The sequence below is a fragment of the Lipomyces oligophaga genome, assembly GCF_038497815.1.
Source record: "Lipomyces oligophaga strain CBS 7107 unplaced genomic scaffold V1516scaffold_1, whole genome shotgun sequence".
NCBI classification, from domain to species: Eukaryota; Fungi; Ascomycota; class Lipomycetes; order Lipomycetales; family Lipomycetaceae; genus Lipomyces; species [Lipomyces] oligophaga.
The window spans coordinates 729,220-744,465 of record NW_027117785.1 but is presented as its reverse complement, the minus strand read 5'-3'; the positions used below and the strand labels follow the sequence as shown (position 1 = coordinate 744,465).

The following is a 15,246-nucleotide window of genomic DNA, read 5'->3' as shown; positions in this document are numbered from 1 at the left end:
GGCCTCAATTCAATGGAGACTCGCGATGACCTGAGCCGCATAATTCACGTGCGCTGTGCGTGAGTATATGTGGCGCATTAATACCATATGTGAGCCATATTCAACAGATATGTATAATAAGCGCCGCACGTGTTGGCCACGACAGTAAGTTGAATGACTATTCAAAATTTCTTTGTTAACCAGGAGAGGTTGAGGCAATTGAGAGATGAACAATTAATAAGCAATAATCATCTGTAAATGTATATTCGTAGAATAACTCTATTGTATCGCAATGATCCTGAGATCCAGCAAGATCGCAATTGTACCATAATCATCCCGATCAAGACGAACAGTATAAATTGTCCAGAGTATCCGCTGCGGCGTCATGAAAAATTATATCATACTCTAATACAATCCAAAGTAATATTCGCTTTTTTGGCAATTGGCTTGTTCTTTGAATTAAGAATATACTGGTGAATAGATTAGACTATAGATATATATTTTACCCACGCAGTTTGGGTATTTGTTTGAACCCGACCACGAGCACAGCAGTCACGGAGTGCTTCATCAACATCGAGTCGACATCATGGATATGGTATCTCATCTCAATGACCGCCTTTTGTTCGCTATTCCAAAAAGTAAGAATGATTATTTGCATGTGCGATTGAAAATTATACTTACAGAGCTCAGAGGGTCGGCTATATCAACAATGTCTGGAGCTACTGAAGGGTGCCGACATCAAGTTCAATCGAAGTAATCGTCTTGATATTGCACTCTGCACCAATCTACCTATCGCTCTTGTGTTTCTTCCAGCTGCAGATATTCCTCGTTTTGTAGGAGAAGGAAGAGTGTCTCTCGGAATAACTGGCCAAGACCAAGTAGCAGAAGCAGGTATTTTGGTTGAGGAGGTAGTAGACTTGAACTTTGGGTCTTGCAAGCTACAAGTAGAAGTGCCCGTCAACGGTTCAATTTCAAATCCCACGGAGCTTATTGGCAAGAACATTGTCACGTCATTTACAAAATTAACGAGCGAGTATTTCAAGAAACTGGAAGCGTCTGCGAGTGGTTGCGACGAAGCGATAGTGAATGGGACTGAGGTACCGCTGAAAACCAACATCAAGTTCGTGGGCGGCAGTGTCGAAGCATCTTGTGCCTTAGGTATAGCAGATGCGGTTGTTGATTTGGTTGGTAAGTGATTTTTAAATCAGAGTGTTTATAGAAGTTATTGTCTTTGTTTCTGACATTATAGAATCTGGAGAAACTATGCGGGCTGCTGGTTTGACCCCCATTGATACCATTTTCGAGACATCAGCCGTTCTGATTGCGTCTACTCACCCGACCCACTCGGACCTCATGGCTGTAATCGTCAACCGTATTAGAGGTGTTTTAGCAGCATCTAAGTACGTTCTCTGTAACTATAACTGTTCTCGCGCCAATCTCGAAGCTGTGGTGAGAATTACTCCAGGTCGACGAGCTCCTACAATTTCTCCATTGGAGGACTCCGATTGGGTAGCAGTTAGTAGTATGGTGGAAAAAAAGAATAGCGCAGAGGTGATGGATCAATTACGTTTGGCGGGTGCAGAAGACATTCTTCTGTTTAATATTTCTAATTCTAGAGTCTGATTTGTGATACATGGAAGTACGTGAAAGAGAATGCAGTGTTGTCTTATGTCAAAATTAAAGCTATTGGGTTCTGTGAATTCCTAAATTTGATTAATTATTGCCTTAGCCTTCGCTTTATACCGTGTATATTGGATGTAGACTTTATTCGTTTATTACATTAGTAGAAATGATCCAACTAAATTCTATGCGCATTAGATGAGCCCATAACGTCTAGGTCTAAATACGCAGATCTTTCTGTATTCATAGTCTGAAAAATCGTTGAAGACGAGTAGGTAGAAGAACTGGTATCCGACTGAAAATTTTCTAGATTTTCCCCAGTTGAAAAAGGCTTTTTTCCGCGTTTTGCAATCAAGATCAGAACTGTGAATGACATTAGCTGTCTTCCATCTGAAGCCGAGAGCAAGGTTGGACCATATATGTGATCTTCATCCCTGCCATTTGGAGAGTCGTGCGTGTCAATATCCGTATTAACCTGATGATGATTGTTACGTAGTAAATTTATGCTGTGCTTCTTTGGATGACTTTGTACAGGAGTCCAGTCAATCGGATTTCCGGGAGTCTCGATGATTTTGTGAATCAGATATGAAGTCAACATACATACTAGAACACCGCAATCTGATCCATTGGTTTGCCGAGGAGTTGGAACACATACTAAGGAGATTGACTCTGGCAATGAACCTTGCAGTAATTCCAATTTCCGGATGACATTTTTGGATTCTAATAAATTTGTCCGGCCAAGTGTATCATAATAATACGCCCGTTTCGTTTCCATGTCGACAACAACAAGCGACCAGTGACTTCCACCCTCCGAAAATTCAACGTCTGCATTATTATTGATCGGCAAAAACACGTATCGTACCGGTTCGTCGAAAGACGGTAGGACTCCTAGCAGCGACTGCGGATCAGGGCTTTGCGCAAGTAAGAACACCATAGACGGCCGGAGGAGCAGAATGGAGTTTTGGACTGTTGAGGAGGGAAAATCCGTGGAATGTTCGAGATATTCGTACCAAAAAGACAGATTATTATCATTCAGCCATTCGTCTTCGCGAAGATTATCGAAGTCGGATTTGTAGACTGAAACATCATAATCTAAAAGTTCTCCGTCAGCTGATTAGCAGACCATTAAGCAGAAGCATGCCTACATTCTAAAATCACATCATGGCCGCGCATCCAAACAAGAAATTAGATAAATGAGTTTTCATATCATTCGACAAAGACTTACTGGGAGTAGCTTGAGAAGAGTCGTGAAAATCTTAAATGTTCGGTGTTGCTTTTTCTCGCGACGAGGCATGACTGATTGAGATCAGAGCAGATCAGAGGATTTTGATGGTCTAGTATATGGCAAGCAGTGCTGGGCAAATATAAGTTGGTCTATTCGTGGCAATTTGCTCTTACGACGCTTCATCCAGTGTCTCGCTCTTCGTCGCAGCGCACAAGTTGAAGATTATTGATCCGGAACTCCTGTCTATCATTGTCGCTAGGAATAAGTCTACGTCAGTAAGCTATTTCTCCCAACGAAAGCGAGCAGCGTTTGGTTCCGACTTCAGTCCACCAAAGGTAGCTGCAAAAAGAGAAGTAATGAAATCTGCGCAGACTTGGTAATTCACTGATGGTTATATCGAACTTTTAAGTCAAATGGAAGGCAATTCATGTTTAGGAAATTATTTAAATCTATTCGTCGATGGAGCGACGAGCAGCACGGAACGTAAGTTTATATATATTCTGGAAATCCTCGCTGGGATCTTTAAACTTGGGAGAAGAAAAATTAAAAAGGTCCCAGCACTTCATCACTCACTGAAATTAGCTAGAACTTAATATTCCTGTGATCGGATTTTGGCTGAATCTGTCTTAATTTTACAATAATTTGATATATAATTCTACAGCTAAAAATTGGCCCTTATAGAATTAGAACAATACCATTTAGCGAAGCAATGGATGAGATAACAAACTATGAGGAGAGCTATTATGACGACGACGAAAATAGCGATAGCGACTTCGAAAGCACAATCAACCGCGAAGCGTCGTCTTCAAAAATCCCTAATGACCCTAACGTTATTCTAGCAAAATACGGGTCTCGGATTAACCTTGACAGTTTCATACCTGGAATTAAGAACAAGCAAGTCACCTCGCACTTTTTTGCGACGCAGTTTTCTAACCTCATGTAATTGTAGGATAACGGACAAATCAGATAGGGCAACTATCGAGCAAGTTTTGGATCCTCGTACATGCAAAATTCTAGCAAAGTTTATCAATAATGGTGAGCTCGACCAGATCAATGGGTGTATCAGTACTGGGAAGGAAGCAAACGTGTACCATGCGACGACATCTACCGGTGAACATCGCGCAATCAAAATCTACAAGACGTCGATTCTAGTTTTCAAGGACCGGGATAGATATGTTACTGGCGAATATCGATTTCGACATGGCTATTCGCGGCACAATCCTCGGAAAATGGTTAAGCTCTGGGCAGAGAAGGAAATGCGGAATCTCATGAGGCTGTATAACGCCGGAATTCCAACTCCAAAGCCTTTGGGACTGAAAATGCACGTCCTGTTAATGGAGTTTCTTGGTCACGAAGGCTGGCCATCACCAAGACTTCATGATGCAGACCTCGGGAACGATGAACTGCTACATGATGATCTTTATCTTCAACTGGTCGCCTACATGGTGATCCTCTACCATAAATGCCGACTAGTCCACGCAGATCTGAGCGAATATAACATTCTCTACCATGACAAAAAGCTCTTCATCATCGACGTCTCACAATCTGTCGAGCAAGATCACCCGCATAGTCTCGAGTTTTTGAGGATGGACATCAAGAACGTAAACAGGTTTTTTGCCAAGCGAGGTGTGACTACGTTCTCCGAACGTGTATTTTTCCAGGTCATCATGACCACCAACTCAGCCATAACTCACAATGACTGGTCGATTGACAATGTGAGTGCCATTGTGGGCCGACACGAAAGGAATGCGACAGACGATTCCAACGTCCCCGATGCAGAAAAAGCAGCGAGCGACGACGCAGTGTTTCGACAAATGTACATTCCGCAAACATTGGAACAAGTTTACGATATCGAAAGAGATGTCGCCAAGATTAAAAGAGGAGAAGGCGATGATCTGATATATAAGAGCTTAGTTAATTTGCATATCGATCAAGACTTAAATCTTTCGCAAAATGAATTTCATCGGGATCAGGAACCAGAGTCGCAGTCAGGATCAGAGTTGGACACTGTCAGAGAGATAGAAAATGACGGCGACTACAAAAGCAAAAATAGTCTGTATGATAATGATATCTGCAACTACGACGACCAGGACCAATTCGAAGATCGTCCAGTTATCCTAAAAGGAAAACGATTTGAAAGCAAAGAAGATAAGAAAGCAAGTTTCTCTGTTTGAAATCGCACCAGTCATGATTCTAACCAACCTAGGAATGGAAAAAAGCAGTCAAAGAACAGCGTAAAGAAAAGTTGAAGCAAAAAATGCCAAAAAATGTCAAGAAAAAGCTAGTGTCTGGATCAAAAAGGAAATAAAATATTAATATTATTGTACAATACTATTGCAAATTTATCGTCGATTCGAGAGAAAACGATTCTTTACCTCTTCCACCAATGAAGGTCGTAAATCCGGCAACGGTGACACTTCATGTGCAATAATCTCAAATCCGGTCGGCGGATCCGCAACCCCAGGCCATAGGTCGGCAGGAATATAAGGTCCTTGGGAGGAGTAAAACTTCTGACGCGCTGCTAGCTCATTCTCGTATATGTCCTTCAACTTGTCGAGTGCTTGTTCCACAACCTTCTCCATCAGAGCTTGCGAGGTCTTGCGACGAACTACTTCCAAAACAAGAGCATCATAACTCTGCAAAAATATTTCGAAATAATCGGCAAGTTGTTCGAGCTCACTTAATAACGAGTTCCGTCGAGTAAAATAATCACTAACAGCGTTCGAAAATTTTCGCATTGACTGAATATGCCCATCAAGGGAGTCCCGGTAGTTAAATATCGCTTTAGAATTTTTGCATACCACCGCATAGTTTTGAGTCACTGTATTGAAAAACGTCTTAATAGTTACAGCCCCAGAGACCATAACTGAAAACCGAGTTTGCAGCTCTCTGACCACCTCATCTACCTGAGCCGAATCTGCTTGAAGAACCTCAATGAGGTCTTCTCGCTCACGTTTGCGGTCCTCGTATTCTTCATCTGAGAGTGCATTGTCAAGCGGCTGGGTCAAAAACTCGACAGCTTGAGAGCATTGATCATAGTGATGAGCCAGACTCTCAAGAATCGAACCAAGATGCAGCGCAACAGCCTCGCTATCAGCTAATGTCGACACTTGGATGCTTACATCAGAAGAAGTAGGCAGATCCATCGAAGTGAGCCCTCCCCCACATTGATCTGCCAGCTCTGTAAGACTGGCATCGAATTTTCCCAGATCTTGGGACATATCAGCATGAGCGGTCTGAAACAGATCAATGGCCTGACGGAGCTGCTGCTTAAGTTCCTCAACACCAGCATCATCAGTATAATTCTTAAGCGTCTGCGGTGAGACTATACTATTGTCCTCAGTCAATCCATCTTTCTGGCCCTCTATAGACTGCGACTGAGTTGATCTGAACGCAGGATCTACCACTGTATCCTGTAGACGGCCGAGGACAGAATCGAGTTTCGATCCCGATTCGTCGAGCTCAAGCAATGATGCGTCGAACTCGGCTTCAAAAGTAGTGGCATTAGCATGTAAAGCGTCACTAATCTGATACAGTAGCGCGAGCTGGGAACCCAGCTCGCGAGAGAGAAACAATGTTCTAGCGTGAACAGCCAGAGCAGATTCCAGTGCGGAGCGCGAACCAGCTACCAGAGCATCCGCAGAAACACATATCGGCTGAGCCGACGCAAGAGCTGCGTGAGCAGCTGCATACCAATCAGCTTCCATTGGATGAAGTCGGAACCAGTAGCTAATAACAGAGATGGCAATCAACGGAATGATTTCTTGGTGTCAGATCAATACGCAATTACACTTAGACGCACGTGCTCGCACGCTTTAATGAAGACGACAGCACTACCGCTATCGTCGCACTAATCGCGATGTCACTCAGCCGTTCGTGCCAATCTTGGTCTGAGTCTATAGTCTGTTCTGTGCATGAACAGTAGCTTCGCTGACACCGAACGCTCTTTGTTCCTCAATTGCAGCACGACCGACCTTCTCTCTTTCTTCCCACTGAGATCCCGTGCAGCTGTAGCGCTCGTGGCTTGAACATGCCATGTCATGTGATCTGTGGCGCGATCGAAGTGCCTAGGTTCGTGCGATGATGTGCTCACCGTCTTTTAGGGCCAATTTTTCATCTGGGATTTGCCGGCCTTGAAATATAACAACGAACTGGGCTTTCTTGTCGGAGGCGACAACTTCACAGCAAAACCGAGTAGAGACAACGCACCGGACGATCACAGTCATGGAGGAGCTCGCTGATAACAACACAGAAGATCTTTGTTCTGCTCAGAATACGGACACCTCCGATAACCACTATCAGCAACAACAATCGGGCTCAGTCGTCGCTCCGTATCTCACGCGCCATATCCCGGCTCGTTTGTATCCCGAAAGTTACAAGGAATCGAGAGCATTTTGCTACAGACATCACCCGGATTTCAAATGCAAGAGACAAGCGGACGAGACAAACATGGAGGATCTCCAGACGGTAAGCATGCTATTCATCTGCAGCTCTTTTGCTAGTTCTGTGCGCTAACGCGGCTATTTGCCATCTGTAGGAGCTCGACTCTCTACCGAAGCAGGACCAGCAGGCCATTTCTCATGTGTGGTCAATATTCTCTGCTGCTCCAACAAACGAACGCAATCTCATTCTCAAGGGTCTTTTATCGCAATGCTGCTCTCCGCAACTGTCATATGTTTCGTCCATGCTGCGAGATCTCATACGTATTGACTTCGTTTCCGCGCTCCCAGCTGAGATCTCTTTCAAGATCTTATGTTATCTTGACGCCTCTTCGTTATGTAAAGCTGCGCAGGTCTCGCGCAAGTGGCGTACTCTTGCTGATGATGATATCGTTTGGCATCGCATGTGTGAACAGCATATTGAAAGAAAGTGTATGAAATGCGGGTGGGGCCTGCCTTTACTGGAAAAACGTCGTCTGCGAGAAAGTCGACGTGCTATTGAAGATAAAATGCATGCTATCGCAACTACTGGTGCTTCAGGCGCCACTCTCGCTCATGCAGCTGTTTGTCCACCAACTGCGGAATCGTCAAATTCGTTGTCGTCTAGACGTGACGCCTTGTCAGCTTTGACTGACCTTCATACTGGTCCTGCCAGTACTGTTAGTGCAGCTGTAGCTCAAGATATCGCTGATTCGCGGGCTGCCAAGCGTCCTCGTCTTGATGGCATGAACGATTTGAATTCGCAGGATGTGCCTGTTGGCCGAGTTACTCGACCCTGGAAGGACGTATACTCGGAGCGTTTGAAAGTGGAACAAAATTGGCGTCGTGGAAGATATAAATTGAAGGTGTTTACAGGACATAAAGATGGCATTATGTGTTTACAATTCGACGATTCAGTGCTAATGACAGGATCTTACGATACTACGGTTCGAATTTGGGACTTGGAGAGCGGAAATCTGTTACGAGTGCTCACCGGCCATGTTCGCGGTGTGCGTGCACTGATGTTCGATGACTCGAAATTGATCACAGGTTCTATGGATAGAACGATTCGTGTATGGAACTACCGGACTGGAGAATGTGTTTCTACTCTACGAGGTCATTCTGATGGCGTCCTGAGTTTACATTTTGATTCCACATTGCTGGCCTCTGGGTCAGCCGATCGAACTATCCGAGTCTGGAATTTTCAAGACAAGTCGTTCATGACTTTACGTGGCCACACAGACTGGGTTAATTCAGTCCATATTCACAGTCCTACACATATGCTTTTCTCGGCGAGTGACGACACGACCGTCCGTATGTGGGATCTGGACACTCGGCAATGTGTACGAGTGTTCGGTAGCACCATGGCAGAGTCACCTAACGATCAATCGCATTTTGGACAAGTGCAATGTGTTCTGCCGATAAATCTACGAGAAGAGGAGGAAGAGGACGAAGAAGAGGAAGCAAAAGAGAGAGAGGTTGGCGCAAGCGACGGTGAGTTTGCTCATATGCATGATCCTTCAGGTCACCGGCACTTGCCAGGTCATCCGCCTGCACTTGTTGGGGGTGAATATCGCGAACAAGCTGCTGAAGAGTCACGATCTGCGCCTTCGTCACCACGTCAGGGTCCGGGAGTGTCTGCATGTCGGCAGCGACGGCGAAAAGTGCTCCCGAATATTTTGACGAGTTCGCTAGACAATACCATCAAGGTGTGGGATGCAAACACTGGGGCCTGTACACGGACGTTATTTGGTCACGTGGAAGGAGTCTGGGGACTTGCCGCGGATCGGTTTCGTATAGTGTCGGCTGCGCATGACAGATTAGTGAAAGTGTGGGATTTACAGAGTAGGCGATGTTTGCACACGTTTAGTGGTCATTCTGCGCCAGTTGCATGTGTCGGATTGAGCGATTCGAGAATTGTTTCAGGAAGTGATGACGGAGAAGTGAGAGTCTATTCATTTGGAATTGAGTAGGCTCAGCAATAATTTGGACCTGGAGAGGTTTGTGTTTTGATTTAGCTAAGTGCTTAACTTGGGAGTTAATTTTAATTTGGGGAAAAATCGGGAATGGGTACGGTCATGGATGGTTGTTTTTCGCTTTGTGTATTTCAATTTCCTTTTATTTGTGATATGTTTTTTTTAGTTGGGGACTTGAAATATTTGCAATAAATTAAAAGTAAATCTGTGATTGTAGGAAGGCGTTTGAGGTGCTGGCATTACTGCAAATTGATTTGTCCACGCATAAGAAGCCGCGCTGCATATATTCTCTTACAGTTGTGAGCTGCATCAAGATTTATTGGCACCGCAGCCCTGAGCCATGAACAGAGCAGTTTAGTTTTAAAAAGAAATTGCAGCAACCTAGTTTGAAATCATTTTGCTTGCCTTTTCACATTTAAAGATTTTCTAGTATATTATTTCATTCAGTATACGTAAGATGTGGTGTGCAGAGTATTCTGTATTGTGTCTCGGCGTTTATTGGTACTAAATTTAAATATCTACCGATTCAGCAATTCCGGCTACTGGCGCCTCCTATATTTCTCTCATCTTGGTTCTGCTAATGGGAGCCCAATACATAATAATTGTACTAGCGGCAGCTACATCCTTACATGTACGACTACTTGCAGCAATAAGCTCAATCAGGAAATACAAGCAAGGGGTCATTTGCGCCGCGAAGTGTGCGGAGATGGAGTTAAAGTTTGAACCCCTGAAGCCAGGGGAATCACGAAGAGATTGGTACTACCGTACCACTGTGAGGGAAACAAGCTTAACTGGTTTTCTTACGGATAACTGAGATATCACAGACTAGTCAGATTCTGTTGAGAAACCTGCAAAGTGGTGAGATATATCGCAGATTCTCTCGTGATTTACACTTGCATTTTCATACGTAATTGGAAACGCTCACAGGTATCCAGCAAGTGGTGCAGAAGTGCAGCAAAGCCGTCCCAATCAGAGCTAAAGCAATATTACACCTACAGAACATGCGTAAACTATCTGATAAATTAATTTTATCCTTATGCATTAATGCCAGTTCGCAGGTTTCTCCACATTCGGATAACATACATTAAGTGACTAAAGCAAATCCGAATTACGAGAAATCAATTATATCACAACTCTGCTCACACCCTAGAACTCCTAAAATATATACACACATACAAATACTTCTAGTACACTGCAAATAACACCATCTATATTAAACGAACCCATGCGTTTTTCCATCTCTCTCGCACTCACTCACACACTTCTTTCTTATAATCTCAACTGTGGGATCGGTAATCGATTATTCAGACGTCTGGAAGGTAGTGGTGGCGCTAGCGGAGCCCCAGTACAAAATGGACAAAACCAAGAACCGCTGATCTGCGTTGTAGATACCAGTCCAAGACATGGCATATGCAACCAACACTTACACGCATTACTAATTTTATTGTTAGAATCTTCATATCACTCGGGATCGCGTCCTTTCGGCGGCTTGCTGGTTTCATGGTCACTTACCATTGAATAATAGATTCGCCATATGACTCCCGCTGCCCACATACGCACCGAGTCGAGATCTCTTCTGCAGAAGCATGTATCATAGAGTTGGAAACTCCTTGGCCAAGTGGTTCATATTGCCCACCGTGGTCAGCCGTAGGCGATGAAGGATAAGGCAGCTTATCGAGCCAATTCGCATGGCGCCGCAGCTTGGGCTCCCCATAAGGAGGAGCAGCTCCTCCATTGAATTGCGAGTATCCCCCACCGCTCATCAGAGCATCCGTCGTTGGAGAAGGTGCTGCCATTGCAGTCATAGACCTTCTCATCGGAATAGGAGTCAATGGCGCTAACATCTGCTGACCCTGCCTTTCATCTAAAGCCAGCTGTGGTACTTGAAGATCAGCTTGAGACGGCAGCTCCCCGTTTTGTCTAGACATTAGAAAATCATTTGAATTACCAAGCTGGATTATTTTCTGAACTCCTGGACTGCTCTTTGTTCGACGCATTTTTCGGCTGCTGCCACTGCTGCTGCTGCTGGCATGGCTGCTGTTGCTGAGACTGCGATGGCGCTCGCCACAGTCTTTCGATCTTTGTCCTTCGGAGTGACCATTCTTGGAATGCATAGATATAGTAGCTGCAAAATTTCTGTTTCGCTTGCCGCTAGAGCGAGTGGAATAAGATAGAGGGTCGGAAAATAGTTCTCTCACCGGAGTATTGCTTGCAGACACATCCATTTCTGCGGATGTATTCGGCGCAGTACTCTCCCTGTAGACTTGTAGCAAAGCCTGTTGACGCCTAATAGCTCGAGCCATTGCCAAACGAGCATCCGAACGAGGAACGTGATGTAGTTTTGGATTGTCCGCAATTTCGGTCTCGGCTTCAGAAAGCGTAGGAGAGGTAGCAAAGTGCTTTCTTCGTTGATAAGAGGTAGCGGTGCGACTGTGTTTTGAAGATTTAGGAGCTTGAGCCGAAACAGACAAGCTATGAGGTGTAGCGGGAGGGGGGGACGACGGCAGTGTGATCTCAGAGTGTATAACTTGCTTTGGCGAAGACGTAGTTTCGTCACTTAAGGAAGAAGATGTAGATGACGACAATGAATAGCGAACAATAGCTTGGCCAGAAGGAGAGATACCAAAGACCACAGCTGGTCGGTGGGAAGGTGAAGTAGTCGGCGACCGAGAAACAGGGGAAAAGACGGCCGAAGAGGCAGACATACAAGTTGAGCATGAGATATCGGACGAGGATGAAGATGTCGAGGAAGCAACAGAAGTCGAAGACTCCGCGGATGTAGTACGAAGACGCTTTGACTTGCCAGAGAATGAGGCCTGCTTGAGAGCACCAATATCAGAAAGAGAGCGCTTTCCTAAATAGGGCGGATAGTGTATTGGCGAAGAGAAGATCAAGGAGGGAGCCGAGCCTGCTGTAACCACATCCGACTGTGAAGACACCGGCAGACCATGATAGATCAATGCCGGGTCGACATGTTGCTGGGGAGTTGCTGTGACAGAAGGAAGCAGCTCAGAGTTGGTGGCAGGCAGACTGTGAATTGCCGCGGAGGAGAAGGAAGAGGAAGTCATGAACTGATTCGAGGGTGCAGAAGTGACAGTAGCGGTGGAGCAAGAGTCTTCTTGCAAGAAAATTCCGAGGGCATTCGACGCCGAATCTTGAGCGACCGGCGACGGCGTACGCGGAGGCATCTTAGAGCCGTAGTGAGGATGATGTACCGAACGAGAGATAGGAGTCTGCATTACAGAGAGAAGCAAATAGCGGACGACACAAGAAGTAGGAACAACGGATAGCAAGGTCGCACGAGGGCAAGCTGGAGGATAAGCAGTAATAAAATAGGAAGGGATGGAAGAAATTTGAATGGAAGAAGACACACAGCGACTGAGAGCAAGAGATCAAAACAGTACCGGAAAAGAAAGATTATTTATTGTCGCTCAGGCAGTTCGTACTAGGAACGAGTTGAGGAGAGAGCCAGCGGTCGGTTGTTGATATTTCTGTTGTTACTGTTGCCGCTCTGCTTTCCAGATCCCTTCTTAGCTAAAAGTCTCTTCGTTTGCTTTGTTCTTCGGCGGCTACTGCAACTAGACAGCCAAACGAGGACGAGAAGGAGTGCTTGAGCTCCCGTTTTGTGCTCTGTTCCCTCGTTCTCGGTGACTTTGTGTCTCGCAGCAGCTGCCACATTAGAGTTTCTGCAAGCCAGCAAGGGGCTGCAGAACTATAAACTTTAAATGCCAGTGTGTTGTCTGGGTCTGAGAAAAGATTGCAGTCAGTTAGTTCAGCAGAACGCCAATACTGCCAATTTGAGAATTTATTAGGCCATATTTGTATATGATAGAGTGGCCTATAGCTACATTCTAAGCTATGCAGCATACGCTTTGATTTGTTTTTCGAATTTTTGTTGTGTTGTAATTATCTGTTCGGCACTGTCCTATCGGCCACTCTTAGCTAACCACAACTCCTGGCTTTGAGGCCCTACATCTAAACCTTATTGCTGAAGGACAAACTTTATCTGAACTCTATATGCTGCTACCTCCTGCTTGGTCGGACTGCCTGAATTGGAAATATGATTATATACTTTCAAAAAATTTTGTTTATCCGGCTCGTTTGCAAATTCGTGATTTACCAGATTTTGCTCTACAAAACTTTTGTGTAATTCTGATTCTTAGTCAATTTTCGCTAATTAGATGATCAGTAAATTGCTGGATTAACTAGCCTACTAGGTGTGTATTCATAAAGTGTGCCATCATTTCGTCTATCCCTTCATTGAGTTATCCTCCACCAAAACAGCCAAAGACCCCCTTCATCGGCATAGTTAACTACCGCCTACAATAAATAACTTTGGAATTACTTCTGCGTTTGCTGTCGGTTGGTGTACCCTAGTTACGCTGTTTGTGGCTCTCTGGCTTGGTGCCGAATCGAGCCAAATATAGTGAGATCTGCCGACTAAGCCTGTCCGTCACACCCAGCCTACCTCCTACCATCCCTTCCTACGTTTGCTTTTTCACTCCCGCAATTCACTACACTTCTATCTGCGGTTCTAGCGCTTGTAACGTTTTGGATTTAGCTTCTTTTCGCTGATTGCTTCCGTGGATAAACTAATCTGTTTTCTGCCCCCCCACCTCTACTAAATAACCTTTACTTCTCTACCGTACCAGACACAGAAAATGAACGTGGACGATCAGCCAGTCAACAGTGGCAGTAGTTTACCAAATGTTCATTGGTCTTCTGTTTCTATTCACAGTCTAGACTATTCCTCTTTGTCTTCGTCATCTGGCTCCGCACTTCACTCTAGTCAAATCACAGGAAGCGGAACACCATCCGGGCCAAATTGCTCTGTGGATGTTGGTTCCAGCTCAACTTCAGATTCATTCCACATCTACTGTTCAAGTCATGGCTCTTCTGGGCCGTTCACCTGGGAGCCAACATTGTCAGCTCCTTCCAATCTCTATAATTACCATCTTTCTCCCTATCCAAGTGAGCTTGATCTGTCGGTACATATCCGTGCGTTTGCGCCGTTGCTTCCCAAACGCAGTTCATCGCCGGTTGACATAACTCCTGCACTAAGACCGCTTGTTCGATTCAATCACAAAGACAATGTAGCATTCACCTTCCGTCCTGTCTACTTGGGTGACATTTCCTCTATTGCTTACAACCGTCTTCGGTTCACTGCATATATTGTTGATTTGTGTGAAAGAGATTCTGTATCGTCGGAACGGGTTATGCAGATCCCGCATCAACTTCTTCCTCGTCCTGTTTTGCATAGATATCGACGTGAACAAAAATTTCGGCAACTTCGAAGGTCAACTTTTCGAGTACGCCCGGAACGAGTAGCTACTAATGAATTGATACCCCAAGATATTACAGACGATGAGAATGGGACTCTAGACCAGGATGCAGATGAGGACAGACACAGTGGTGAAAATTCAGTTGATTCTGCATCACTCATGCAGCCTGGATCATCTAGATCACCTTCGCCATCCTCATTTTCGCATCTTCAAATTCCCCATGTACCTTACGATTCTTGCCTTCAGGCCCCTTCATTCATATTCCCTGTTCTTGATCTTGACGAAGAGAGAGCTGACGCTAGCTGGCTGGTAACTTTTAAAAATCTATTGAGCGGAACCTTGCAAAACGTTTTACGACTATGCAAATCAGTTTTCCCTCCCTGGGTACAGTTGAACAAGGGCATTAATGTGATATCTTTACTAACTTTGCAAATAGTGCTGTGTTTTGCGTCGCCGTGGAGGTCGTGGCCATGGCTGTCAAGCGCAACTTGAAATTTCTGTTGGACCTACCTTGGCCTTTGAATCACCTCAGATGTTCAACCAACTGTTTGAAGCTGGCGGAAGCTATTATACCTCTACACCTGTTGCTAGTTTAAAACGTAGACGGACTGTTTGTACCCCACACTAATAGAATGAATTGTAATTTACTGTTTGTAAATCTGTTAGGTGCTCCCAATCACAATCCACGTGATCACTATATATTTGTACAAGGGTAATTTTCAGTTTTACATAGTATTGATTTTCGA

General features: G+C 44.8%; 7 protein-coding genes across 7 annotated transcripts; 4 read left to right on the top strand and 3 right to left on the bottom strand.

Annotated features, from left to right (window-relative positions):
* The first annotated feature begins 391 nt into the window (after window positions 1-391).
* V1516DRAFT_667911 (uncharacterized protein) lies at window positions 392-1,778 on the top strand. The gene is made up of 3 exons (XM_066920919.1): window positions 392-617; window positions 670-1,167; window positions 1,229-1,778. The coding sequence occupies exons 1-3, from the start codon at window positions 566-568 to the stop codon at window positions 1,600-1,602; spliced, it is 924 nt and encodes a 307-aa protein (XP_066779727.1). The 5' UTR covers window positions 392-565; the 3' UTR covers window positions 1,603-1,778.
* V1516DRAFT_667907 (uncharacterized protein) lies at window positions 1,673-3,298 on the bottom strand. The gene is made up of 3 exons (XM_066920918.1): window positions 2,825-3,298; window positions 2,745-2,772; window positions 1,673-2,691 (listed from the first exon to the last, which is right to left on the bottom strand). Exons 1-3 carry the CDS (start codon window positions 2,891-2,893, stop codon window positions 1,778-1,780), a joined length of 1,011 nt encoding a protein of 336 aa, XP_066779726.1. The 5' UTR covers window positions 2,894-3,298; the 3' UTR covers window positions 1,673-1,777.
* A 116-nt stretch (window positions 3,299-3,414) lies between these two features.
* V1516DRAFT_667906 (Atypical/RIO/RIO1 protein kinase) lies at window positions 3,415-5,176 on the top strand. The gene is made up of 3 exons (XM_066920917.1): window positions 3,415-3,718; window positions 3,774-4,980; window positions 5,031-5,176. Exons 1-3 carry the CDS (start codon window positions 3,534-3,536, stop codon window positions 5,130-5,132), a joined length of 1,494 nt encoding a protein of 497 aa, XP_066779725.1. The 5' UTR covers window positions 3,415-3,533; the 3' UTR covers window positions 5,133-5,176.
* On the bottom strand, window positions 5,083-6,790 carry V1516DRAFT_31580 (autophagy-related protein 17). The gene has a single exon (XM_066918893.1). It carries the CDS (start codon window positions 6,529-6,531, stop codon window positions 5,167-5,169), a length of 1,365 nt encoding a protein of 454 aa, XP_066779724.1. The 5' UTR covers window positions 6,532-6,790; the 3' UTR covers window positions 5,083-5,166.
* Window positions 6,791-6,873: 83 nt separating this feature from the next.
* Window positions 6,874-9,426, top strand: V1516DRAFT_705597 (quinon protein alcohol dehydrogenase-like superfamily). Its single transcript, XM_066924149.1, has 2 exons — window positions 6,874-7,291; window positions 7,362-9,426. Exons 1-2 carry the CDS (start codon window positions 7,049-7,051, stop codon window positions 9,213-9,215), a joined length of 2,097 nt encoding a protein of 698 aa, XP_066779723.1. The 5' UTR covers window positions 6,874-7,048; the 3' UTR covers window positions 9,216-9,426.
* A 795-nt stretch (window positions 9,427-10,221) lies between these two features.
* On the bottom strand, window positions 10,222-12,785 carry V1516DRAFT_667901 (uncharacterized protein). Its single transcript, XM_066920916.1, has 2 exons — window positions 10,731-12,785; window positions 10,222-10,653 (listed from the first exon to the last, which is right to left on the bottom strand). The coding sequence occupies exons 1-2, from the start codon at window positions 12,455-12,457 to the stop codon at window positions 10,488-10,490; spliced, it is 1,893 nt and encodes a 630-aa protein (XP_066779722.1). The 5' UTR covers window positions 12,458-12,785; the 3' UTR covers window positions 10,222-10,487.
* A 993-nt stretch (window positions 12,786-13,778) lies between these two features.
* On the top strand, window positions 13,779-15,230 carry V1516DRAFT_667897 (uncharacterized protein). The gene has a single exon (XM_066920915.1). It carries the CDS (start codon window positions 13,880-13,882, stop codon window positions 14,990-14,992), a length of 1,113 nt encoding a protein of 370 aa, XP_066779721.1. The 5' UTR covers window positions 13,779-13,879; the 3' UTR covers window positions 14,993-15,230.
* The last annotated feature ends 16 nt before the right edge of the window (window positions 15,231-15,246 follow it).

Excerpts from the sequence above, each read along its gene's own strand:
- V1516DRAFT_667911 (XM_066920919.1), top strand. The coding sequence starts at position 566 with ATGGATATGGTATCTCATCTCAATGACCGCCTTTTGTTCGCTATTCCA. Across the intron at positions 618-669 it reads TTTGTTCGCTATTCCAAAAA|AGGGTCGGCTATATCAACAA; the intron begins GTAAGAATGATT and ends TACAGAGCTCAG. Across the intron at positions 1,168-1,228 it reads TGCGGTTGTTGATTTGGTTG|AATCTGGAGAAACTATGCGG; the intron begins GTAAGTGATTTT and ends CTGACATTATAG.
- V1516DRAFT_667907 (XM_066920918.1), bottom strand. The coding sequence starts at position 2,893 with ATGCCTCGTCGCGAGAAAAAGCAACACCGAACATTTAAGATTTTCACG. Across the intron at positions 2,773-2,824 it reads CTCTTCTCAAGCTACTCCCA|ATGCGCGGCCATGATGTGAT; the intron begins GTAAGTCTTTGT and ends TTTCTTGTTTGG. Across the intron at positions 2,692-2,744 it reads CCATGATGTGATTTTAGAAT|ATTATGATGTTTCAGTCTAC; the intron begins GTAGGCATGCTT and ends GAGAACTTTTAG.
- V1516DRAFT_667906 (XM_066920917.1), top strand. The coding sequence starts at position 3,534 with ATGGATGAGATAACAAACTATGAGGAGAGCTATTATGACGACGACGAA. Across the intron at positions 3,719-3,773 it reads ATACCTGGAATTAAGAACAA|GATAACGGACAAATCAGATA; the intron begins GCAAGTCACCTC and ends ATGTAATTGTAG. Across the intron at positions 4,981-5,030 it reads AAAGCAAAGAAGATAAGAAA|GAATGGAAAAAAGCAGTCAA; the intron begins GCAAGTTTCTCT and ends TAACCAACCTAG.
- V1516DRAFT_31580 (XM_066918893.1), bottom strand. The coding sequence starts at position 6,531 with ATGGAAGCTGATTGGTATGCAGCTGCTCACGCAGCTCTTGCGTCGGCT.
- V1516DRAFT_705597 (XM_066924149.1), top strand. The coding sequence starts at position 7,049 with ATGGAGGAGCTCGCTGATAACAACACAGAAGATCTTTGTTCTGCTCAG. Across the intron at positions 7,292-7,361 it reads ACATGGAGGATCTCCAGACG|GAGCTCGACTCTCTACCGAA; the intron begins GTAAGCATGCTA and ends TGCCATCTGTAG.
- V1516DRAFT_667901 (XM_066920916.1), bottom strand. The coding sequence starts at position 12,457 with ATGCAGACTCCTATCTCTCGTTCGGTACATCATCCTCACTACGGCTCT. Across the intron at positions 10,654-10,730 it reads GGCGAATCTATTATTCAATG|TAATGCGTGTAAGTGTTGGT; the intron begins GTAAGTGACCAT and ends CAATAAAATTAG.
- V1516DRAFT_667897 (XM_066920915.1), top strand. The coding sequence starts at position 13,880 with ATGAACGTGGACGATCAGCCAGTCAACAGTGGCAGTAGTTTACCAAAT.